This window comes from Delphinapterus leucas, chromosome 2 (assembly GCF_059928025.1).
Source record: "Delphinapterus leucas isolate spDelLeu-1000000601 "Yukka" chromosome 2, BTC_Dleu_Yukka2, whole genome shotgun sequence".
Classification (NCBI taxonomy): domain Eukaryota; kingdom Metazoa; phylum Chordata; class Mammalia; order Artiodactyla; family Monodontidae; genus Delphinapterus; species Delphinapterus leucas.
The window spans coordinates 142,098,194-142,123,450 of NC_143130.1; the positions used below are offsets into that span (position 1 = coordinate 142,098,194).

Here is a 25,257-nt window from a genome sequence, read left to right on the forward strand (position 1 = left end):
CATGGTAAGCAGAAAAATGTAAAATGAGTTTTATTCAAGCAAACTCAAACTAACGTATTGTCTTTTTCTCTCCTCCTCCTCTCTTTTGTTAAATAGGATAAGTTCTGAACGTCGAAAAGAGAAGTCTAGAGATGCAGCCAGATCTCGACGAAGTAAAGAGTCTGAAGTTTTTTATGAGCTTGCTCATCAGTTGCCACTTCCCCATAATGTGAGCTCACATCTTGATAAGGCTTCTGTTATGAGGCTTACCATCAGCTATTTGCGTGTGAGGAAACTTCTGGATGCTGGTGAGTTGTTTTACAAGGACATGATAGGTCTAAAAATTAGAAATCAGAAGTAATTGGAAATTACTTTTAGAAGGTGGTCATACTCTCACTTCTTTTGTAACATGATATCCTTTTTATTACCTGCCTTTAAAGCTTCATTCAGGAATTTTAAGGTATTGGCCTCCCTCCCCCTCTTTTTCTCTTGCTGCACTTACCTACGTACCTACCTGTATCTAATGACATGACCCGTCTCTTTTCAGTGGTTTGCCTTGCTTCATTAGTTTAAATAATCATTAAAAGCCCCTGGAAAATCTAATTTTAGTCTTCCTGTCCTCTGGCCTTGACTGTGTTTTGTGTTAAAAGAATGACAGGAGAAAAAATTTAAATATATAGAAAAAATATATGCTGCATGTATTAAATAAAGTATCTGGGGAAAACTTTATAAAAACATCTGAATATTACTATCATTTAAGTATAACTTTTTAACTAATTTTTTTCTTCTTGTGCTTTTTTTAGGTGATTTGGATATTGAAGATGAAATGAAGGCACAGATGAATTGCTTTTATTTGAAAGCCTTGGACGGTTTTGTTATGGTTCTCACAGATGATGGTGACATGATTTACATTTCGGATAATGTGAACAAATACATGGGGTTAACTCAGGTAAAATACCCACATATTAAGAGCCCTTCTGTATGTGTTTATGATTTTATGTTATAGGTCTAATTTTTTTTTTAATGTTTTTACAGTTTGAACTAACCGGACACAGTGTGTTTGATTTTACTCATCCGTGTGACCATGAGGAAATGAGAGAAATGCTTACACACAGAAATGGTGAGAAGAAAAGTTTATTGTTTGATTTATTGTGACAGGTGGTTTTACCTAATTGGATACTGTCACTAATTTAAAAATTTTGCTGTTGTAACCTAAGGCCAAACCTCATTTCATGCTTAATAAAATGTTACTCTATTCTTCGTTAAGTCCATGTTATTCTATTTTTTAGGAATTTCATAAAAATACCTAAATTTTTTAAAAAGCCCACCTAATCCATAAATAATTATACAAATATAAGAATTGATAAAATGGAAAAATAAATAAAAATCAGGACCAAGGAAGTTAATTTAGAATGTAACTTTAAGGCAAGGGGAAGTCATAATACAAATAATAGGATTTTAGACAGTTATTAAAGTTGAGGTGCCAGTTTGGGCTCAAGCTTCTAAATGCCCAAGAAAAAGAAAAAGTTTCCCCAATTTTAAAGAGCATAACTGCTGTCTGACCCCTCAGGTTGCTCACAATAATTTGAGACTATGCAGTTCAGTTAGAAAGTATTACATTATGGATGCCTCCACATTAGCAGTAACAAAAAAGACCTGCTCGGACCTTTAACTCAGGAATGAATTGTTAAAAATAATCAAATCTTCCAAGATTTGGGAGAAAAGTACCTTGTGAATTACAAAAACTGAATTAAAGTCTTTTCACACCTGTGCCTTCTTAAACAGAGTATATAGATGATAATTTGATCTTTCTTTCATGACTCAAAAGTTACCACACTGAAAATTTGTCATTTTGCTCTGTGGTTGTTCTTTGCAGCTCTCCCACTTAAGTGTAAGTTTGTTTGCTTCTACATTAAACAACCTCATTTATATTTCTTTGTTAATAATTTTTTATGGTTTTCTGTTTAATCTCACCTCATTTATACTAATAGTTAACCTTTATTGAGAGATTACTCTGTGCCAGGACACTGTTTTCTGAATTTTATGTGCTTTAACTCCTTTAAAAACCCTGTGAGGTTAACTATTTCTATTTCACTGAGGAAACTGAGTTACAGAGTTATTGAATAACTGGCTGAAGATTACTTGGTTAGTAAACAGCAGAATAAGGGTTAAACTAAGGTAGACTGGCTCAAGTCCACACTCCTTAGTACTTTAGAGCTCTTTTCATGTTCACCAACTCTCACTACATTCTACTGCCATTTCTCACCTTGGAGCCCTCTTCTGTTATTTAATTTCATGCCGTGTTCTTACTGTGAACTTGGAAAGCAAATGAATACTTTTTAGAATTCTGTGTAAAGGAGGAGTAAATATACTCTAAGCAAGGACCTAAGTGGGCCGTTGATGAGTTTAATATAGTGTTTACACTTTGAGGTTTGTATTGGCAGCTCAGAGCTTCCCTTGGGCTAGACTATAAATGCATGGATATATGGAAGTCTTGTTTTGATTTGGTAATGATGCTAATGCATTATTCTAAATCAGATATAGTCTACTTATAGCTTAAATGTATGCTTTTAACCAAATGTTTTTTTAAAGCACATGAACGTTCAAAGCACATGTGCTCTCTTATAATAAATTTGTGATTTAATTATGAACACTAAAAAAAATCATTCCTAATGTTAATGAATTTTTGATATCTTGTTGGGAAATAAAAATGCAGATTTTTACTTTTAGCAAAGTGGGGCTGCTGCAATGCATCACATTTTGATGATACACTAGGAGCCTGTGGTATTGTTTATACAGCATAGTCCTATTTCATTTAAATTCTAAAAATAAGATTTAGAGTTCATTAAATTATTATAAAATATTTATTTTTATAGGGCTAAAAACTTAGTTGTTTAAAAACTTTTTTTCATTAGGAAAATGCTAGTACTTTTCACTTACCATAGTTTTTAAATTTATTAATATCTTTATGTCCCAGTTCAAAGGCTTTGGGTTCCCAAAGGTCAGTCCAATTCAAGTTTAGATTTTGAAGGACTGAAAATACCCCAAAGAATTTACATGTGGATCTCTGCTGCTACCACAACGCCCACCCCCCCCCCACATCCCTAATACCATCACCAAGACCATTATGGTTCTTGTGTCTTTTTAAAATCCACTTTCAAATGCTTCTAGGGAGGGCAAATTCAGTCCTATTTAAGTAAACCCAAATAACTTGTATCAGCACCAAGACTGCCCCAACTTGCCTATATTCTATAATTGTGAGTATGAACTAGAACTCTTCTTTCTCAAGAGTCCAGTATTTCTAGCTAAGCAGCCTAAATTTAAATGTATTATCTTGTTTCTTTTCCACATGTTACTTTTCTTTCAATATACTAGCCTTAAAATCTCCAGGTCTTTTTTAAAAAGTTCTCTTCTCCCTTATTTCCATTAATCTTTGAGTTTTTATGGATTCTACCTCTTCATTTGTCTTTTGTTGCCCTTCTTTTCACTTCTACTGCCTGCTGCTCAGCCCCTCATTACCATCATTGTATTCTAATTCTAACACATCATATATATTGCTGCTAGATTAATGTTCCTTAAGTTCCTATTGTGCTTCCCAACTCAAATTTTTTAGAAGCTGTATTTTGTATATGTAAGGCTGAACTCCTCATTGTGGCATCCATAGCCCTCTATAGTTATAGCCCTAACCATCCCTTCTAAGTTTGTCTCATTACTCCTCTGCATGTACTTTATATTATAGTCAAACTGGACTATGCACTGTTCCCCAAATATGTGCTGTTTTTTCTCACCTCTCTGTTTTTCGTTCTGTTCCTTCTGCCTGGAATACTCTTCTTATTCATCTCTACTTACTGAAATTCTAATGTCTATTTTTCTAAGAAGGACTTTTTGGCTTCCCCTTGACTAGGTTTCCCCTTGACTAGAAGTTATCTTTTAATCTCTCTCTGTACTCCTTTAAAGAGTTCTTGTAAGCCTTGGGCGCTTACTCTACATCATATTGTTGTCATTGGCCTCACTACGTATACTCAATTTTTAACTTCTTCAGGACAGGCATTGTGTCTTGTTCATCTTTATATTGCCTGAAGTATCTAGTTCAGATCCTGAATAATGAATATTTTTGTATTTGTTATGAATCCGACTGATCAAGGAAGAGGAGAAATCAAGTTGCTGTTTGTTTAGTCACCTGAGTCTAATCTCATTTTTTTAGTTATCTGAGGCTTGGAATGGGAGTAAATAGACTTGAGTTTATTTAAATCTAACTTTGCTTTGAAAAGTCATTCAACATGTTTTTTTTTTTTCCTAGTAACAAAGTAGAGATAATTTCCTGCTTGCTTTACAGGAAGATTTAAGAAAAATCAGATATATAAAAATGTTACTTGCTATTGAAAAGAAATTTTCTGTTTTAAAAGTTCTATAAATATACAGAATATTTATTATAAATTGAGCTAGCACATCTAGTAAAAGTTTGGAGGAGTTTGCTGAAGTTCTTTTTTTGGGCGTGCTTTGTACACTGATAACACAGTTACAGGGCAAATTCATACAGTGTTTATATTTCTTTGTAATTTGACCAACCTTACTGGCTTGAATGTGAAATGATTAGGTGCTATCCCAAATATGGATTCTCATCCCACCAACTCAGGGAGTCACTACTACTGTGAACCCATTACTTACTAGAAGTGTGTTAAATCCCTTGGGTATGTTAAAATGCGCAAAGCAGTTGTGCTCATGTTGACAGTTTTCATTGAATAGCACCTAGGTGCTGGGGACTATGCTATTCTTACTGTAATAAATTTGTGTGTTTAATTATGTTTTTTAAGTTTATTTCATGTTTTCATTAGGCCTTGTGAAAAAGGGTAAAGAGCAAAATACACAGCGGAGCTTTTTTCTCAGAATGAAGTGTACCCTAACTAGCCGGGGAAGAACTATGAACATAAAGTCTGCAACATGGAAAGTAAGTAAAAATGATCTGTGAATGCACTTGATTTATAGATAAATTAATACATCTTGACATTTCTAATATTAAGACAGCATTAGAGGAGTTCCCTGATGGCGCTGTGGTTAAGAATCCGCCTGCCAATGCAGGGGACACGGGTTCGAGCCCTGGTCCGGGAAGATCCCACGTGCCGCGGAGTAACTAAGCCCGTGTGCCACAACTACTGAGCCTGTGCTCTAGAGCCTGTGAGCTGCAACTGCTGAGCCCATGTGCCACAACTGCTGAAGCCCGCATGCCTAGAGCCCGTGCTCCACAACAAGAGAAGCCACCACAACGAGAAGCCCACGCACCACAACAAAGAGTAGCCCCCACTCGCCACAACTAGAGAAAGCCCGTGCGCAGCAACAAAGACCCAGTGCAGCCAAAAATAAATAAATAAATAAAATTAAGATAGCATTAGAACTATGAGGGAAAAACTTACTGTTCCTTGGCATTTATAGATTTAACATCCAAACAGTGTAGTAATTCACCAATTTGAGGCATGGACTTATGTGCATTGTGATGCTACTGGCTTTGCCAACCACCCAGTGTTTGAATCTTGATAGAGATTAATTTTCTATTCATTGTTGTATCATTTCTTTGCTCAGTGTTGAAACACAGTCATCAGATCAAGAAATAACCATCAAACAGTGACCAGATGAGTGAAAAATCAGCTCAGATTTGTATGAAGGCAAATTTTTTTAAAGAGTAATCTTATGGTGCCTGAGGAGTAGGTCATGGGTGGTGTTGTAGGGAAAACATTTATTGATTTTCAAAAATGTAGTAATCTACTAATGACAGTAAATTTTATCAAAGCTTACTTGCCATGTCAGACTCAACTGTCTCTGCATTTTGTTTTTTACTAGCATAAATTTTTTAAAAAACTGCTTTGTTTTTCTTTATACATAGGTACTTCACTGCACAGGCCATATTCATGTATATGATACCAATAGTAACCAATCTCAATGTGGGTATAAGAAACCACCTATGACATGCTTGGTGCTGATTTGTGAACCCATTCCTCATCCGTCAAATATTGAAATTCCTTTAGACAGCAAGACTTTTCTCAGTCGTCACAGTCTGGATATGAAGTTTTCTTATTGTGATGAAAGGTAAATGAAATATAAAATATAACTTGAAATTTTTAATTAGTCCACAGAACTTTTTTTAACTATTAACTGTAATAAAGACTATGTATGCTTTCTTCCACTTAAGTTGAATACAACCATACATCCTAGAATTTAGTAAAATTAACTTTATAGATTAATTCAGCCACATTTATTGCACATTTACTATGTATCATACATACTTACTCTAGCAGGTGCTATCCAGAGATTATTAGGATGAGGTCTTTTTCCTTTAGGGGTTCTAATTTATTTAAAGAAAAAATAAATATATTTCAGAGATATACAGTGCATAATTTGAGGAAGGATTACTTCTGTTTGTGGATTAGAAAGGAAAGTCTTTGGTCATCTCCTCATCCTACATATTTTTCCTGAGGAGCTCCATCCTTGCCCATGGTTTCTATTGCTGTTTCTCAAATTTCTACTCATAACTATTTCCATTTAATTGCCAATTTGATATTTTTAGCTGGATATTCTTCTGTATTATAGATTAAATATTTCTGTACTTGACTGAAACACTCCTACCCCTAAACAACAACTTCAGAAACAGCTTTTCCTCTTTTAATGCCTATCACGATTAATATACCACTGTAGACACATGACTCCAGCAAACATTGGGAAGTCGTTCTTAACTTTTCTTTTGCTTTCATTATCTACACTCAGTTGGTTCCTAAATCTTAATAGATTTACTATGTACATATACCTCCTGATCCATTCCTTCCTTCCACTCTTGCTTTCCTGCCATTGAGTTCTTCAGCTTATTATTACCTTTGGCTTGAACTGTTGCCATAGTCTCCTAACTGCATCTCTGCCAACAGATTTGTGCCCTTTTAATCTCATCCAGGTTTCCAAGAAGTGGACTTCCTCATGTGAAAATCATATCATGTCATGTGAAAATGCCTCAGTTGCTTCCCTTCATCTTCACACACAAAAAAACTTTTGTTTATAAAAAATATTATAAGAGCAGGAGATTTTTATCAAAGGAAGACATACATTTTGAAAAGCTGAAAGAAAAACAGACCTATGCAATAAATCTAAACTTCTTAGCATGGCAAGCAAAGATATTTATGATCTGGCCCCTGCTGACTTCTCCAAATTAATCAGGAGAAGGGAAAGACCCCTTCTGATGCGGCAGCCCCCAACACGCTACAGCCAGAGAACTCCACATGCACTATTGTCTTAGTGCAATGATGGTTTCCTCAACTCCAAACACGTACTTAGCTTCCAAGAGCCACCTACTGCATCTACTTGTAGAGCTTTCCTTGTTTCTTTAAAAAACTACCGTTCCTTATACATATTCTGTCATAACCTTTTTTCAGCTTTTGTAATTATTTGCTTGGTTGTCCCATTTTTTACTATAAGACTGTGTAACACAGTGGCTGAAGGCATAGGTTCTGTACCCAGACTACTAAATTCTGACTTTGCTGCCTATATCCAGATGATCTTAGACACATTACTACTTTTCTTTGAGCATCAGTTTGTTTAGAGTATAATACATGTATCTGTATTACCTTCAACTTGAACATTATGTGAGAAAACCGATTTGAAGCCCTTAGCTCTAACATGAAGTGGATAAGAAGCCCCAGCCCTATTGGACAAGAAAATGTGACAGAGCACTGGCTTTGGAATCACATAATTCTTGATTCAGTCCTGGCTTGCAGTCCTGGCACTTATAGTGTGGCCTGGGTGTTACAACTTAACTGTTCTAAATCTCATGTTCCTTATCTGTTAAATAAGGGTCACGCTTCAAAAGGCTGTTGTAAGGAGTTTGTTGAGTGCCTAGTACACATAGTGACCGCTTCACCACTGGGGTTAGCTTTAAGAAGAATGAAGACAGAAGAGCTAAGAAGTATTTTATGGTGTTTACTGCCTGTATTTATGTCAATGTATGATAGAACAGAGATGGCCCATCATTTTTTTAGGAATTATTTTTTATTTTTTGAACTCAGTATGAAGTATAGGGGTGGGCTGGGGAGAAAGAAAAGTGATGGAGCTACAATGAGAAAACAAGAAAGGGAGTGACATTCCCCTTCTGGTTGTATTAGAAAATAAGCAAAATGGTCGTGGCAGAGGGGTAAAGGCAGCCTGCTTAGAGACCAACCAAGTAAGGTTTTGAGTCTGACCAGGAGATTGTTGTTTTCTGGTTAGAGCTCTTTTTAGGAACTTCTCACAGTTATAACCCCTAAGAACCAAGATATAGAAAAAATTTTACTCAATTTTGAGAAAATCTAACATATCAAACTTCTTATATCCAAAATGTCCCACAAATGGCTATTATTTATTATACTAATTTCCACTTATAATCATTCAAACATTTGAGCATCTACTATGTTTGTGGCACGACAACTGGCACTAAAGTAGAAATGAAGTTTAATTCCCACCCCATGATACTTAGAATGAATGAATCCTGTACTGCACAGTTGCTTTAGATTACAGGTTTCCTAGTCCATTAAAAACACTTTTTGATTAAACTTTCTGGATCACTCCTCCCCTTTTTGGTACAAAAAGCTATGTAATTCTCTAACGTTAAATTATCTTGACCTTTCTCCCTCAAATATGAATACAGTTGACCTAGGAAAATAATGCTGTTTATATTTTGATGTTTATATTTTAGTGATAGACATACCTCAGCTCAGATTGAGAAGCACTGATTGACATCTGATTAAATCAGAGCTCCTTAACGTGATACACAAAAGCTCTCATTAATCTGATCCTCCTGCCTACTTCTCCAGCCTCACCTCCCCACTTCCCCCTGCTAACCACGTCAGAGTCTTTGTTGCCTGTACAGTGTTGACCATTTTCTCATCTCCGGCTTTGCTTGTAGTGTACCTTCTTTCCGAAATGGTTTTGCTCTCTCTTTGACTCTCTTTTATACTCAACTCATAAGTCTCCTATAAGAAGCTGTCCCTCACCGCCACCATTCCTTATCATGGATAGGGCTGGTTCCTCTGATTCCTGCACGATTCCCATCACTGCACTTGCCACATAATTTCATAAGTACTGTGGTAAGTGCACCAGAAAATTCACCATACTTTGCCTTTGCATTTTCACATCTAGAACAACGCCAGGCACATATGGGAATATAAAGGTTTAAATAATGAAAAAAATTTAATTCCATGAGAGTTTTATTCAAACATACAACCTATATGAGACCAATTAAAATCATTTTTAAAGCATAATTTAAAGAAATAGGATTTTTGGGTTTTTGTAACAGTAGTTTCCTTTGTAATGCTGCCACCTAGTGTAGATGTGTTTAGAGATATCCCTTAGTAAAGAATTCTGGATTTTGGCTTAGTTTTGTTTAGTTTCTATTTTTTTCAGCTATTTATCTGTTTATTTATTTTGGAATAAACTATGGCAGATCTTGCCTTAAGGTATGACAACACAAACAGTATTACTTTTATACATTTTTTAGGAGAAGGATATCTCCCCTGTGTGTTTTCTGGAGTTAGCTGGTTTTTTGGATACAGTACATTATATAACTTTTGCTTGTGCCTCAGTTAGAAAGTCCTTTGAATCCTAAAGTCTGAGAAATCAAAGAACTTAACTCATGTTTTGCTCCCTGAAAAGGAGAGAATATTTCTGTTTAGCATGGTGCTAAGAAGACAGCTTTCTCTTTCTCATGAAATGGGCTCCATTTCAGACTGTGGTTAGAGAAAGTCATAAGATCTAGTCTGTGTTCTAAAGGAACTGCCAGGGAACCAGAATGGGTAAATGGATTATTTTCCAGTTCATTTTCACTTTGATATCACAGTTTCATCTGAAATGAATTCCTATAATTTTATGTAATTTCAAAAACTAAGTACAAGAGTATCTCCCCAAACCAACAAAATATGAATTTATTTAGTTCCTACATTAAAATTTTGTAGTAGATATTGATCCCCCAAAGTGTGAAGCCTTGCCTAGAGGAACTGTTATATAAAGAATCTGATTTTGTATACACACACACAAAAAGAATCTGGTTGTATGGTAGAATAGTGTTATGGGTTTAGTCTATAATTTAAATTAAATGTCATTACTTTTAAAGCTTTTATCATTTAATTTAGCAGACCTTCATATCTATCTATTACATTAATTAACTGTCTTATTAGCAAAAGTGTGTACAATAAAATATGATAAAAATAGGTAACAGATAAAAGGGTTAAATAGCAGGATGAACCCTTAGGGCTTAAAGAAATGCATGGTGCTGCATTTAGTAACTGTAGAGTTACTATAGGTGAGATATAAGTTTATCTAAACAAAGAAGAATGCTCTTTATTTTTGAAAATTCAATTGTCCATAAGATTAAGGCATATCAGTTACTCTGGAGAAGCAAAATGTTCTTCATTATTTAGTTTCTGTCATTTTTATTCTTACTTACATTTTTTATTTAACAGAATTACAGAATTGATGGGATATGAGCCAGAAGAACTTTTGGGCCGCTCAATTTATGAATATTACCATGCTTTGGACTCTGATCATCTGACCAAAACTCATCATGATAGTAAGTATAGACATTCTAATTATTTAACTCCTGCAATTTCTACTGTTTGGTTATATATCTAACTTTTTGGTTAAAATTTACCAGTCTTCCTAGACCACACATTTTAATAAACCACTTCATAAGTGATCTGGGTCATTAAATCTTTGTTTTGTATTTATTGTAACCAATACCAGTTAAAGCAGAATCATTTAATGATATATAAAACTACCCTGGCATTTTACAAAATCTAAAAAATATGTATCATAGAATATAGCATCATTTTCAGAATTCTTACCTAAGTATTCAGAACAGTTAGCACAAAGAACGCACTGAGAAAATAACTGTTCAGTGAATCAATGAATGCAAATATGATCAACATCATGCACTAGTTAGTGGAAACAGGTACACTTGACGTAAGACATAATGCTCAGTTTTACTCATATGAATGTTATTTGAGGATCCCATGATAAGTAAAACTTTGGAATTTCTCAATTGCCTGTTTAATCTGTACCTAAACATGACTTCCCAGTGTGATTGGGCATGCCTGAATGTCACTGAGTTAGCATGATTAGCCTTGAACTGCAAAACGGGCCTAAGTCCACAGTCAGGGTCCCAATACTCATGACGATATCATTGTTACTGTTTATCTAGTACTTTCTCCCAAATCAATAATTAAGATTGCCTAAATTGCCAGAAGACTTCAGCATGATATCAACTGAGATTCAAATATGCTAGCACATCTATTTGAAGCATCTTTGGTTCTCTGGAAACTACAGCAGGAATTAAAGAAATGATAGCAGTGCCACTTTGTTGAATGTTCTCTGTGGAATCAGGGTTATTCATTCTCTAATATTTCTGATACTTTCAACCTGTAAGTAGTTAAAGGAATTTTAGTCACTGCTGTCCCTCATCCCTGGCTTTCATCTTATTTAAAGTGAAGGTTGGCAGGAAAGGAGTTTATTTGGGGGATTAGAAGAATGAAATAGGTACATTTTCAGCTATCCTGGGGTGTTTTCTCTGTCTCTCAATTTAAACAGTTAAAACTGATTCTATTAAAATAAACATTTCTCCTTTTTTCTAAAACAATGATCAACATTCAGCATCTATTCATTCGATTAAAAATTCAAAGTTATTTTCTCTACATGACTCTTTTCCTTTTCACTTCTAGTGTTTACTAAAGGACAAGTCACCACAGGACAGTACAGGATGCTTGCCAAAAGAGGTGGCTATGTCTGGGTTGAAACTCAAGCAACTGTCATATATAACACTAAGAACTCTCAACCACAGTGCATTGTATGTGTAAATTATGTTGTGAGGTAAGCTTGGAAAATAAATATTTGGGGGGAACAAGTTGTAAGTCTTTGAATACTCTCTTTTCTTTTATAGAAAGATTATAAATGTTCACTGAATTTTATTTTATTTTCACATTTCTACCTAATTATGGTTTTCAGTATTCTGACCTGAGTTTCTAGGCCAGCTATTTTAGTGATTCCACTAATTACCATCAGTAGCTGTTCATCCCCATCCTTTTTTATTCCCATTTTTAAAAAGACTTTGAAAAAAATACCAGATCTCCTATGGATTAGTTTGTTCTAGTCATACAGCTATCAGCATAAACTATCTCAAGGCAGCTATGTTATTTTTATAAGAAGAATTCTGGCCCTGGAATAGTTAGGTTTGTATCATACCTCTGTCCCTCATTAGCTCCATGACTTGGGGAGGTCTCCTTACTTCTCTGAATTTCATCCATTTAGGAATCCTTGCCTCAAAAGGTTAAAATGAGGATTAACTGAAATTCTACGTGAAATTACTGTAAAAGGCTGTATGTGTGACACATGGCTCGTGTGTATTCATGAACTCTTCTCTTAGATGATTGGCTTGTGAATATTATGGATATCATAAACTAATCTTTCATTTGATCTATTTCAGTAAGCAATTGCCCACTTCTAGTCCATCTTCTACATTACCACCAGGCTGAGTTTTCTTGCATGGATATCTGATCATCTCATTTTCCTTAGAGTTGTTTTAAAGATCCCTTTATCACCCCCAAGATAAACCCTTGCCTACTTGCGTAGCATCATTTGTCATTATTTTCTGTACTCCCATGCTTTTGTAGATTTAGCCTTCTTTCTAAAATCTGTGGCCACCTCTCTTAGGAAGACTTTCATCATTTGCTTTTTATTTTTGCCACTTCTGACACCATCCTTTAATGTTTTAAAATTAGGCAAAAGAGTTCTTTTGTGACCTTCCCATTATATAAGAATCACCCACTTGGAATGTCCTTCTTTTCCCCTATCCCAGTCTGTCTAACAGATCCTACTTGAGTCCAAGTTTCAGCTTACTGGCCTCTGTGACACAAACCTTCTCCATTTTAGCAACTATCGCTTTGTATTTCAGTTGTTTGCACACATACTTTCACAATGGGTTTTAAACTTCCTGAGGGCAAGGGTTAGATATTTTAAACTTTGTATCCTCAGTTCATTTCACATAGTAAACACTTAATGTTTGTTGATTAAAGGAGCAATAAAATTAAGCCAAACATGAAGATGGAGCTGTTGTTCATCATCTCTCTTCAACTTTATCCTGTAGGTGGTATCACCAGATCATTTTCTTACCACCAAGGAAAAAACAGTGCACCTCTTAGAAGGACCTTTGTCATTTATATATCTTTATATTCTAGGGCCATCCTTAGGTCATGCTTCATATATGAATGTCAAAGAGTTCTTCTGTGGCAATATCCTTACACGTGGGCACAAAAGATCTGTTTATTGTCCTACATGTACTTGACTGTTACATTTCTTTGTCACCACCAATCTTCTCAAAGAAATAGCTGAAGTTTCTTAATTGAAATTAGTCAAATACTTGAATTATCTTGTATTGTGAATTTTAATAGGTCTTTATTTCATATTGGTATTTTAAACCCTGAATGTGACCAGGTAGGCATGAGAGATGTTTTAAGGCATCTTAAAATGTTCCTTTCCATAAAACAGAATTTTGAATTTTTTTGAGACAAGGCCATTTCAGTCCTTCTCCCCCCCACACTGTGTCAAGTGCTCATTTAAGAATTACTAATCTCTCTTTTTTGACAGTGGTATTATTCAGCACGACTTGATTTTCTCCCTTCAACAAACAGAATGTGTCCTCAAACCAGTTGAATCTTCAGACATGAAAATGACTCAGCTATTCACCAAAGTTGAATCAGAAGATACAAGTAGTCTCTTTGATAAACTTAAGAAGGAACCTGATGCTTTAACTTTGCTGGCCCCAGCTGCTGGAGACACAATCATATCTTTAGATTTTGGCAGCAATGGTGGGTCTTTAGTTATTTTGTTAATTGCCTAAACTATGTTAATTGCCTAAACTTTAACATTTTTTGTTGGTAATCATTTGGACATTGTGGTCTTTGCCCCTGTAATTTCTCAGCATTCCTGCTTTTGCACATTGTTGGAAATTGTGCTTCAAAGTGTTTTTAAGGTATTTCTTCTTTCCACTTTTAATTGTTCACTTTAAATAAGCTCTGCTATTTCTATAGCCTACTGTCATATTTTTTCACAAGTTAGCAGGTATACTGCAGTAGGCATAAGTTGCATTAAAGGATAAATAAGCAGTCATACCAGAAATCAAACATTGAAAAAGAAAACTGTAATTTCAAACTAGGTTAAATTTTAATGAATAAAAGGTATGAAAAGGTTGGAATTGAAGGGGTTTTTATGCTATATAGATTATAGAAGTTGTCAGTAGTGGATTGGAAAGAACTTAGACTTATGGTTATACCATAATATCTGCAGACTTTCGGATTAAGTAAAATTTGGTAACATTTTTGTTACTTGAGTGAACTAGATAAACCTTTTGTAAAAGGGGGCATACATTTCTGTATATGTTGAAATCTACATAGTCTTTAAATTGACTAATTTTTTCCCCTACAGACACAGAAACTGATGAACAACAACTTGAGGAAGTTCCATTGTATAATGATGTAATGCTCCCCTCATCCAATGAGAAATTACAGAATATAAATTTGGCAATGTCTCCATTACCTGCCTCTGAAACTCCAAAGCCACTTAGAAGTAGTGCTGACCCTGCACTCAATCAGGAAGTTGCATTAAAGTTAGAACCAAATCCAGAGTCACTGGAACTTTCTTTCACCATGCCCCAGATTCAAGATCAGCCAGCTAGTCCTTCTGATGGAAGCACCAGACAAAGTTCACCTGAGGTAGGTGTCATGATAGAACAAGAAAAGGATAACTTAAAGATTTTAATGTTTAGGGATATATATGTAAATTTGAACCACATGTCATAGTTTTGTTTCTATGAATTTTAGCACTTTTAAAATTACTACAAAAGCTATGCCTGACTTAGACCTCAGTCCATGTTTTAGGCTCAAAGACAGTCAGGAACATGGGAATGAGCTGCCTTAACATAAGGCAAAAGGTAAAACATATGTTGCTCCTGTGTGTATTTATATCAGTAGGACAAAAAAAGTCTTGAACTTAGATATCCACAGAGAACAATACTGTGTGCCTATGACTGATCTAAGCCCATTCATATTACCCTTTGAGTTGGAGAATTATCCAGTGGCAAAGGGCTTATTATTAGCAAGGCTTAAAAGGGAAAGGACTCTAAGCTCTTTGCCCAATTTAGTACAATTGCCATCACTATTTTGACATTCTGGATAAGAGTAACATGAAAGTCTCACCAAGTCTTACTCAGAAAAATTACTTAGTAACTTTTTAATTCAAGTTCTGTCTTGATACTAGTTTTTCTATAAACAGAATAAAAATAGTCTTTAAGAGCTAGGCTGGGCCAAGACTGAAGGTATCATATAGGGCTCTGTTTCTCAATCTAGAATGATTTGATTTCAGAGCTTCCTATGTCTAAAAACATGCTCATGAGTACGGCAGCTCAGATTTGAATATTATGACTTGATAAATGAGGCTCAAATAAGCCTAAAAAAAGTGGTATATTATTTTACATTAAATATTTACTGACTCAAACTGGCAAGCTAAAAGTAGGAGATTTGACATCTCATAGCCTTCTAGAGAATATATCCTACTCTCTGGTTGCTCAGTTTGCCTAGCACAAAAATGTTCGAGTCATTTTGTTTTTAATCCATAAAAAGTAAATCTAACAAAAATGTTAAGATGAGGGAAGCAAAAGTTTATGCTTAGAATACATAGCTATAGTTTTTTGGTTAGAATTCTTGCTGAAAACTAAACTAGTACTGCATTCATTAAGGTGAATACCAGTGAAGAACTTAAGTCTCCAGCCCTATCCTCGCCTGCCCCCCAGAGTAGCTGTGAGATTTTTAGGTAGATCACCACAGCAGTATGGCCTCTCAGTACACAGATTCCAGTGCGTATATCATCTGGTTATTGGCCAGTTAGGTACCATTTGGGAGTTGAATTATTAGGTGAGTTTTATTCTTTAGAATAAGCAGATAAATGCATCTTTTAATCTTATAAATGCTGTTATATTACATACAGTTGGAAATGGATGTATTGACAGAATTATAAGTGTAAGCTCAAAAAATCTCATTTCTCACTAGTTAGATAAAATTTGATAGAAGAGACAGACTTTGTTGTGTATTCTCTGAGGTTAGGTTTTCACATTCTAACAACTAGCAAAACATTTATGTAAGCTTCTTCAGGGAAAAGTAAATATATTAATTCTTTTTACAGCCTAACAGTCCCAGTGAATATTGTTTTGATGTGGATAGTGATATGGTCAATGAATTCAAGTTGGAATTGGTAGAGAAACTTTTTGCTGAAGACACGGAAGCAAAGAATCCATTTTCCACTCAGGTATATGAACTTGTTTATTATATATATTATTCAAAACTGGCTTTGGGTTTAACTTGTTTTTCTTTTATATGGTGTGGCCATTGTAAAAACTCATGTATTTGTTGTTTTAAAGGACACTGATTTAGACTTGGAGATGTTAGCTCCTTATATCCCAATGGATGATGACTTCCAGTTACGTTCCTTCGACCAGTTGTCACCATTGGAAAGCAGTTCTACTACTCCTCAAAGTGCGAGCACAATTACAGTATTCCAGCCGACTCAAATGCAGGAACCTCCTATAACCACCAACACTACCACAGCCACCACTGATGAATTTAAAACAGTGACAAAAGATGGTATGGAAGACATTAAAATATTGATTGCATTTCCATCTCCTCCCCACGTACCTAAAGAAACTACTTGTGCCACAACATCACCATATAGTGACACTGGAAGTCGGACAGCCTCACCAAACAGAGCAGGAAAAGGAGTCATAGAACAGACAGAAAAATCTCATCCAAGAAGCCCTAATGTGTTATCTGTCGCTTTGAGTCAAAGGTATTTATATGTAACATTAAAGTTATAGTTTGTTATTTTTGAGGAAACATGTATGATGGTAAATTATTTCTAAATGTAGCAGACTTTCTGATATATATGCTTTAAGGAACATAAAATTGACGTACAAATTCTGAACTTAAAACAAGCACTCAAAAAACCATTTCTAAATTAGCTTGTGTATTACTTTATAGTCGTATCACTAAATGTAGGAGTAGAAGGGTCTTCTAATACCTCTAAAAATAAAATCCAGCCAGTAAGTTCTGTAAATGTACAAAAATTGGCCCAGTTTCTTGTAATTGCTTAAATCAGACTCATTAACTATCCTTACTTGGCTCCATAGCTTGGAGCTCTTTTTAAGCTTACCTGAAAAAAAGCCTTTCCAACTTAAGGGTATTTCCAGTTCTCCAATCCAAATTGAACTTGATGGTCTTCAGTCCTCAGTATTCAATATAGATATTTATAAGCATTTAAAAAAAAATTATGTATAGTTATAAATTGCTTTTATTTTTCCTTTTTATTTATAGAACACTAGCTATATCATAGGTTAAATATTTTTTAAAAGCTATAACAAGAATCTAAGCATGTGTCATGGCATTGCTTCTATGGAGCTAGTTTGAGCAAACATATGGACACTATCCAAATTTTAAGTTATAATTTTTGTGTATAATTTGTAATAGGATTTGACACATTTAAAATTTAGGCTGTAGTCAGAGGAAACAAGTCAGTGGAGCAGTGTGTGGAGGAGAGGAATGATTCCTCTACAGTGCCTAGACTGAGTCAGATATCAATAGCAATAGGAAAAAGCACTGCCATAGCCAGAGCTTATGGCTTTATTCTCCTGGCCTGCATCACTGCTTTGACCTAGAATGCTAGGAGAGGCCTTTTCCCAGAGCTAGGAAAAGATCTTAGGGCTTTAGATTAACAAAGAAGTATTTAACATTATTGTTTTACTATTATCACCAACCGACTTTAGAGCTCCTCTGGGAGGTGACAGTGCCTCGGGCATTTCTGTGTTACTAATACTTAACTCAGTACCTAACATGTAGCACTTGCTTCAATAAATGGTTATTAGATGGAGAGAAGAATGAACATAGCAGTAGAATTGGCAGTGATCTGTAATTTTCAGTTACAGCTACAGAGAACCATGGGCTGTTTGGTTTTCTGAATAACTATGTACTTGTCAAAACCAAAGTCCAACAAATATCTAGTCATTTTAGCAATTTTTTTTACATTAGTTCCAATATAGTATGTACTAAACACTTTACGAACGTAACCATTCAGAACTATATGGAGGCTTTTTCTTTACTACCTCTGTAGGTAATTTGCAAAATCAAAGTGCTACGGTAAACCAGACAATTTGCAGCTTTTAGAGCAAAGATTAAAAATAAACCATTAAAAGTACTACTACTAAGATGATATTTACATGATAGACTGAGTTACGCTTAATAAAGGTAACATTTATATAAAAATTTAAAAATCTGCCTGTCTATATATTGACAGTTTCATAGAATTTTTTAAAAATACAAAACAAGACTGCATGTAGGAGAGCCGTTATAGTAGTACATCCCTTACCCATATGCCATTCTCGACTAGATGGGACAGCAAGGAGCTATTGTGATTATGTTGGGGGTGGGCGGGCGGTTCTTGAAAAGGCGAAACAGATATAACAAAATCGATGTACTTGACACATAAAACAGTTCTTCACTATTTAGTATTAATTTTAGATGCAGATCAAGTTTGATAACCGGATCAATACTGAGGGCAAAATGGCTTAGTGGGAGGATCACTGGGAAGGAGACTGGGTATCAGGAGACCTGCAGTGTACTTCCATATCTGCAACTAATTAGCAACAGAGCAAGTTACCTAACAAGCCTCAGGTTTCTCATTTATAGAATGTGTATTATATTACCTGTATTATCTTGGGGATTGGAGTGAAGCTACAGTGAACTAATGAACATGCAATGTTTTATAAACTGAAAGCGTAACACAAATGTGAAATTAATCTTTTATTACAGTAGTCCCAAGAATATCTGTGTATTAGGTGGGATGAAAGGCCAATATTTAACTCTTTGACATCAATTTAGTTCTGATCAGTTCTAGTTTCTAAATAGGGAAATGCATATTTTAGGAAATTTTGTTTTAAAAAATGAACTTGGGCTTTCAAGGTAATAAACTTTAGTAATCAGGATGGTTCTCTTATGTATAACATTATATTCCTTAATGTTGGAAAATAGGCATTATATATTTCATTTTAAAAAAGTAACTGGATATTTTTTAAATAAATAAAACAACCATATTTTTATTGAAAAATATTTTTCAGAACTACTGTTCCTGAGGAAGAACTAAGTCCAAAGATACTAGCTTTGCAGAATGCTCAGAGAAAGCGAAAAATAGAACATGATGGCTCACTTTTTCAAGCAGTAGGAATTGTAAGTGTGACAGTATGTTTGCTTTTCTATTCTAGCTAATGTGCTATTTCTAAGTTAGACATATAGGTAACTCCTTGTATCTTCCAAATACTAATGTTACATTTTCAGAAGTTATACATTGTTTTTTTTCACTTGTACACACTCTTTCTTAAAAATACAAACATTTAATGAATCCAGTCTTGGTGTAAAAATTCCAAACACTAGAGATGTATTTTGAGTAAGTACAGTTCTCCCCTCATTCCACACCCAGTGTCACCACCAAGTCTCTTTCTCTTCCCTTTAGGTTACTTTCCCTTCTTACCCACAGAACAGTCAGTGCTGGTGTAATCCATACTGATATTTTCAGACCAAATTAACAGGAAATCATTTACACACGTAGCTGTCATAATGACCGGCAAATGAATTCACCATAGTAGTATGAAGAAAAAGAATTTAAAATAACTTAGGGCAGTATTTAAGAATCTTGCCCACATATTGTTAGCAAACTTACACTGATTTCAAAGTTTTGACTTAAAGAAAATTCAACATAATAAAATTGAAATAACTTTACTGTTTTTAGGGAACATTATTACAGCAACCAGATGATCGTGCAACTACTACATCACTTTCTTGGAAACGCGTAAAAGGATGCAAATCTAGTGAACAGAATGGAATGGAGCAAAAGACAATTATTTTAATACCCTCTGGTTAGTTTATTCTTTCTGCCCTTGAACATCACAAAGAATTAAAATATATGAAACTTTTATTTAGGAGCTTTACTCCAATTGAGAGTGATTTTCACTCCTTAGCAGGATTAAAAAATAAGGTTGCATTTTATTTGATCAGTAATAGCTATTTCAAGATGGAACTATGAATTTTTAGTAATTATCTTTGATCTGAGTCTGTGTGCTATCAATATTGAATAGAAGCGGAAACTTGCACATTTTAATGCCTTTTTCTAAATTGGTTTATCACGCCTTTGTGCCTTCAAGGTATCCTTTAAACATTTGTGACATAGCACCAGTAACAATTTTTTGCACTTTCTTGTTTACACGATTGTGGTTTTGCCTAATAGACTAAAACCCTTCTAGCGCTTATTTGCCTTATTTTCCCCAATACCTAGTGCATAGTGGCTGTTTAATAATATTCATGGATTAGATGAATAAATACTTAAGTATCTTTGTTTTTCAGATTTAGCATGTAGACTGCTGGGGCAATCAATGGATGAGAGTGGATTACCACAGCTGACCAGTTATGATTGTGAAGTTAATGCTCCTATACAAGGCAGCAGAAACCTACTGCAGGGTGAAGAATTACTCAGAGCTTTGGATCAAGTTAACTGAGCTTTTTCATAATCTCATTCCTTTTTTTGGACACTGGTGGCTCATTACCTAAAGCAGTCTATTTATATTTTCTATATCTAATTTTAGAAGCCTGGCTACAAATACTGCACAAACTTGGTTAGTTCAATTTTGATCCCCTTTCTACTTAATTTACATTAATGCTCTTTTTTAGTATGTTCCTTAATGCCAGACCACACACAGCACATTTTCACAGTTCTTTGGTATTTAAACCATTGCATTGCAGTAGCATCGTTTTTAAAATGCACCTTTTTATTTATTTATTTTGGGCTAGGGAGTTTGTCCCTTATCGAATTATTTTTAATAAGATGCCAATGTAATTTTTTTTAAGAAGGCAAGTAACCTTTCATCATGATGAGTTTGAAAAATTTTTACTCAGTTTTTTCACATTTTACATAAACAGTAATGATTTGCCAGCAGTACATGGTAGCCACAATTGCACAATATATTTTCTTAAAGAAATACCAGCAGTTACTCATGCAATATATTCTGCATTTATAAAACTAGTTTTTAAGAAGAAATTTTTTTTGGCCTATGAAATTATTAAACCTGGAACATGACATTGTTAATCATATAATAATGATTCTTAAATGCTTGTATGGTTTATTATTTAAATGGGTAAAGCCATTTACATGATATAGAAAGATATGCATATATCTGGAAGGTATGTGGCATTTATTTGGATAAAATTCTCAATTCAGAGAAATGATCTGATGTTTCTGTAGTCACTTTGCCAGCTCAAAAGAAAACAATACCCTATCTGTAGTTGTGGAAGTTTATGCTAATATTGTGTAATTGATATTAAACCTAAATGTTCTGCCCACCATGTTGGTATAAAGGTATTTTGAGCAGATTGTGAACAAGAAAAAAATCATGCTTTGTTAGCAAAATTGCCTAGTATGTTAATTTGCTCGAAATTTGATGTTTGGTTTTATGCACTTTGTCGCTATTAACATCATTCTGTTTTCATATAGATTTCAATAATTGAGTAATTTTAGAAAAGCATTATTTTAGAAATATATAGTTGTCACAGTAAACATCTTGTTTTTCTATGTGCATTGTACAAATTTTTCATTCCTTTTGCTCTTTGTGGTTGGATCTAACACTAACTGTATTGTTTTGTTACATCAAATAAACATCTTCTGTGGACCAGGCCCCCTTTGATCAGCTTTTATGTTAAAATAATATTTGCTTTAACACCTCCAACTCATAATATTGTTTACCAACAGTTTAAGTATTTTATGAATATTACATTACTCTTGTTTATTTCTACATTTATCGTATTGCCATCACCTTAAGTTATACTGTGTCCCTAAATGTAATGTTAAATAATAACAAACCGTAATGTTCCACTGTGAAAAGTATGCTTTTAGAAAAGAAACTTGTCATTTATGAACCTTTAATTTATTAAAGTAAAACAAAATTTTAATGTTCTAATATGAATGGGATGAATGAAGCAAATCCTGAACATTATAGTTACATTATGTTGTAAGGGCTAGAAAGTTCCTCTAAAGCAGCGGTCCCCAGCCTTTTTGGCACCAGGGAACGGTTTCGTGGAAGACAGTTATTCCATGGATGGGGGGTGGGGGATGGTTTCGGATGATTCAAGCGCATTACATTTATTGTGCCCTTTATTTCTATTATTATTACATTGTAATATATAATGAAATAATTATGCAACTCGCCATAATGCTGACAGGAGGAGGAGCTCGGGCGGTAATGCGAGCGATGGGGCGCGGCTATAAATACAGATGCTTTGCTCGCTCACCTGCCGCTCACCTCCTGTTGTGGGCCCAGTTCCTAACAGGCCACGGACTGGTACCAGTTTGTGGCCCAGGGGTTGGGGACCCCTGCTCTAAAGATCTCCAATCTACTGTCACTCACAGATAAAGAAATTTAGACCTCAAATGATAAAGGATTTATCCAAGCCTTAAAGGTAATAAGTGGCAGACCGAAGATTTAAACTTAGGTCTTCTGACTCTAATATGAAACTAGAAAAACGTTGCTTTGTTTTTGTCTTAATGATACTGTATATTTAAAAATTTTTAAATAGCTTTTTTTCCCTATATTTTTAAAATGAAATAGCGTTATTTCTTTTATGATTGTAAAAGTAATACATTCCCACTTAAAATTTAAAAAATCAGACAGCACAAAAATAATAAGAGACAGTGAATCCCTGCTTCTAGAAGTAACAGCAGATTATTTTTATGGACAAATTACATAGGCAGTGCCAGAGCCTTAGGCCCTGTATCCTGAGGTTAGAAGAACAAAATATCCTGGACAAAATTAAGCCACAGATCTTAGGAGGCTGTTTTTATCTTAGAATGAAGAAAATCTGATTACAGTTACATGAAAATATGGGAACAAAAGTTTACAATATTAAGACTCAATCTAAGTTTTTAGGGGCATATGCATATTTCACTGCAAATACTATGATCCAAAGTGCTTCTGCATTTAATTACAGATAGTACTAGAGGTGGTATTTTAGAATAAAGTAGTTGCTTAATATTCCCGGGTTGAAATTTAAAATTCTGCTCATTTTGTTAGCAAATTAACTTAAGCTGAAATCTAGAAGTTGATCGTTTTCAATTATTAGTTAATGGTCAGATCTGTAATGACCACGAGTAGGAAAATGACTTGTGGAGCAATGATTTAGATGAGAAAGCCACTTTAAAGGATGGTAAAGCTGGGAGAAAACAAGTATCCACCCCTTGGTCATTCAGAAAATAAGTCCCCTGGAGTGCTTGAAGCTGTTTTAAATAGCAGAACCAGCCTTTCCTCCCAGCATTGTGCCAGCCTCTTTGAGACCGTAACAAATGTCTTTATAATGCCTTTAGCCAAGTATAGCTCTACCCCAGCAGCTACAGTCCTGTATTGTCTCCCTTCCTGATGAATGCCTATACTTCTTCCTCTGGCGGTGCTGTGAGTGAATGACCACAGTATTATTTTCACATCTGAAAAAAGTATGGCAAAGGAGCTTAGTGTATTTTGTTCATTTGTTCTAAGCCTCACTATTAACTCGAACTGAAAAAGATTTCCCCAGGGAGCCTACCATTGGTAGGTACAACTTCTTTTAGATTAGGAGTTAAAATGAATCTAATGTCTTTAAGTGCTATATGCTAGACTTTGTGCTAAGCATTTTGCATGTTATCTCACAATCTTCAAAAAAACACTATGAAATAGTACCTGTATCTTATTTTGTAGATGAGAGAACAGTCTTGGAGAGATGGCCTATGATTCAGAGTGTCTGAGCTGGTGAAGTGCTAGCCAGTCCAGTAGAACCTTACCCCTTTTCCCATTAACTGTTTAAATGGCAAATAGAAAGCAATGAGGGTGTAGGGAACTGAGGGTGGGTGTCCCTTGATGGTAATGAAATCATAGAGGACACTGAGGGGATGTTCTATGAGAAGAATGGCAAGGCAAATGGAAATGAATAAAAGAGGTGTTCTGGTGCTATTTAGTGGGTTTTGAGTTTGAGCTAGAGATTTCGGTGTGTGGTTATGGAGACATTAACTCAGGTAAATGAGGTGGTATATGAAATGCATGTTGATAAACTATAAAAGGCCAGATGAATATATGGTATGGTTCTGTCAGCACTGTTTGATTTAATAGCATGCTAGACACGTTTATTTTCTTTTAAGTTTGTATTAACCTCACAACTACCATTCTAAAGTTTGATTTCCCCCTACAACCTCTAAAATGCAAAAATGATGAACTTAAAGTTACTGGCTTTGCAGAAACCTCAACATTCCAAAAGTTCAAATTTCCAATGTAGCAACGTCAAAAACAAGTTGCAAATAATACAAAATCTTTTTTTTTTTTTAACGGTGTTTGGTTAAATAAAACCTTTGCAAACATGTTGCTATGTGGAACCAACAAAAATGTAAAAAAAAATTTTACTGGGGTGTTTTTTAAGTCTGCCACTAACCACTTTGCTCATATTTCCTCCCTTTAAATAGCGCTGAGCCTGTTGTCCCTGATCATTTTACAGAGAATTAGTTCAATCTGTAGGATTGTGAAATGAAATAGTCTCCCTGTAAAACAAAAACTACACCTTACCTCTACCCTCCTATGAACACCTTCGGAGCTTTGTGTGTTCACATCTTTCAGAGGTTTGGACATAATTTTTATTCTTACCTGTAGTGGACGGCATTATCCAAGACGCTGCTCAGACACCCGATCTCCTTGTACTATTTAATTTCTTTTATTCCTTTGTCTTGGCTCCATTCCGGCACGGAGAGGAAAGACAGGTGCCTGAGAGCGGCAGTGATCAGACCCTCAGAGGGGAGAACCGCAAGGATGCGGAAGGGACCGGCACCACTTCTGTCCCTGGCGCCCTGGTGCCTACATGATGACGATGTGAAATGTGAGCCGCCCGGAGAAACTTCTCCAAACCCCGCCCGCCGTGCTTCAGGCCACGCCCCAGTACGTGCTGTGGCTCAGCACCGCAGCCCCGGCCCCGCCCGCGGCCGGGGACTGGGGGCCGGCGCGAGGCGGCAGGAGTGGCGCGTGTGGCTGCTGCTCCGGGCTCCCGCCTACGTGTGGGAGCGCATGTGGAGGCACCGCAACCGCCCGGCTTTAGAATGCGCGCGCGCGCGCGGACGGAAGGGCCGGCG

General features: G+C 35.4%; 1 protein-coding gene across 1 annotated transcript in view; it reads left to right on the forward strand.

Moving 5' to 3' along the window:
• The window catches only part of HIF1A (hypoxia inducible factor 1 subunit alpha), a 41,680-nt gene extending 19,885 nt beyond the window's left edge, over nt 1–21,795 (forward strand). The window contains exons 2-15 of the mRNA XM_022570428.3: nt 97–287; nt 783–928; nt 1,015–1,099; nt 4,815–4,927; nt 5,858–6,060; nt 10,449–10,555; nt 11,703–11,850; nt 13,624–13,844; nt 14,461–14,747; nt 16,213–16,335; nt 16,448–16,872; nt 19,193–19,301; nt 19,861–19,987; nt 20,472–21,795. Of these exons, the coding sequence (XP_022426136.2) occupies nt 97–287; nt 783–928; nt 1,015–1,099; nt 4,815–4,927; nt 5,858–6,060; nt 10,449–10,555; nt 11,703–11,850; nt 13,624–13,844; nt 14,461–14,747; nt 16,213–16,335; nt 16,448–16,872; nt 19,193–19,301; nt 19,861–19,987; nt 20,472–20,623 (2,437 nt within the window). The 3' untranslated portion in view covers nt 20,624–21,795. The remainder of the gene's footprint in view (nt 1–96; nt 288–782; nt 929–1,014; nt 1,100–4,814; nt 4,928–5,857; nt 6,061–10,448; nt 10,556–11,702; nt 11,851–13,623; nt 13,845–14,460; nt 14,748–16,212; nt 16,336–16,447; nt 16,873–19,192; nt 19,302–19,860; nt 19,988–20,471) is intronic.
• The last annotated feature ends 3,462 nt before the right edge of the window (nt 21,796–25,257 follow it).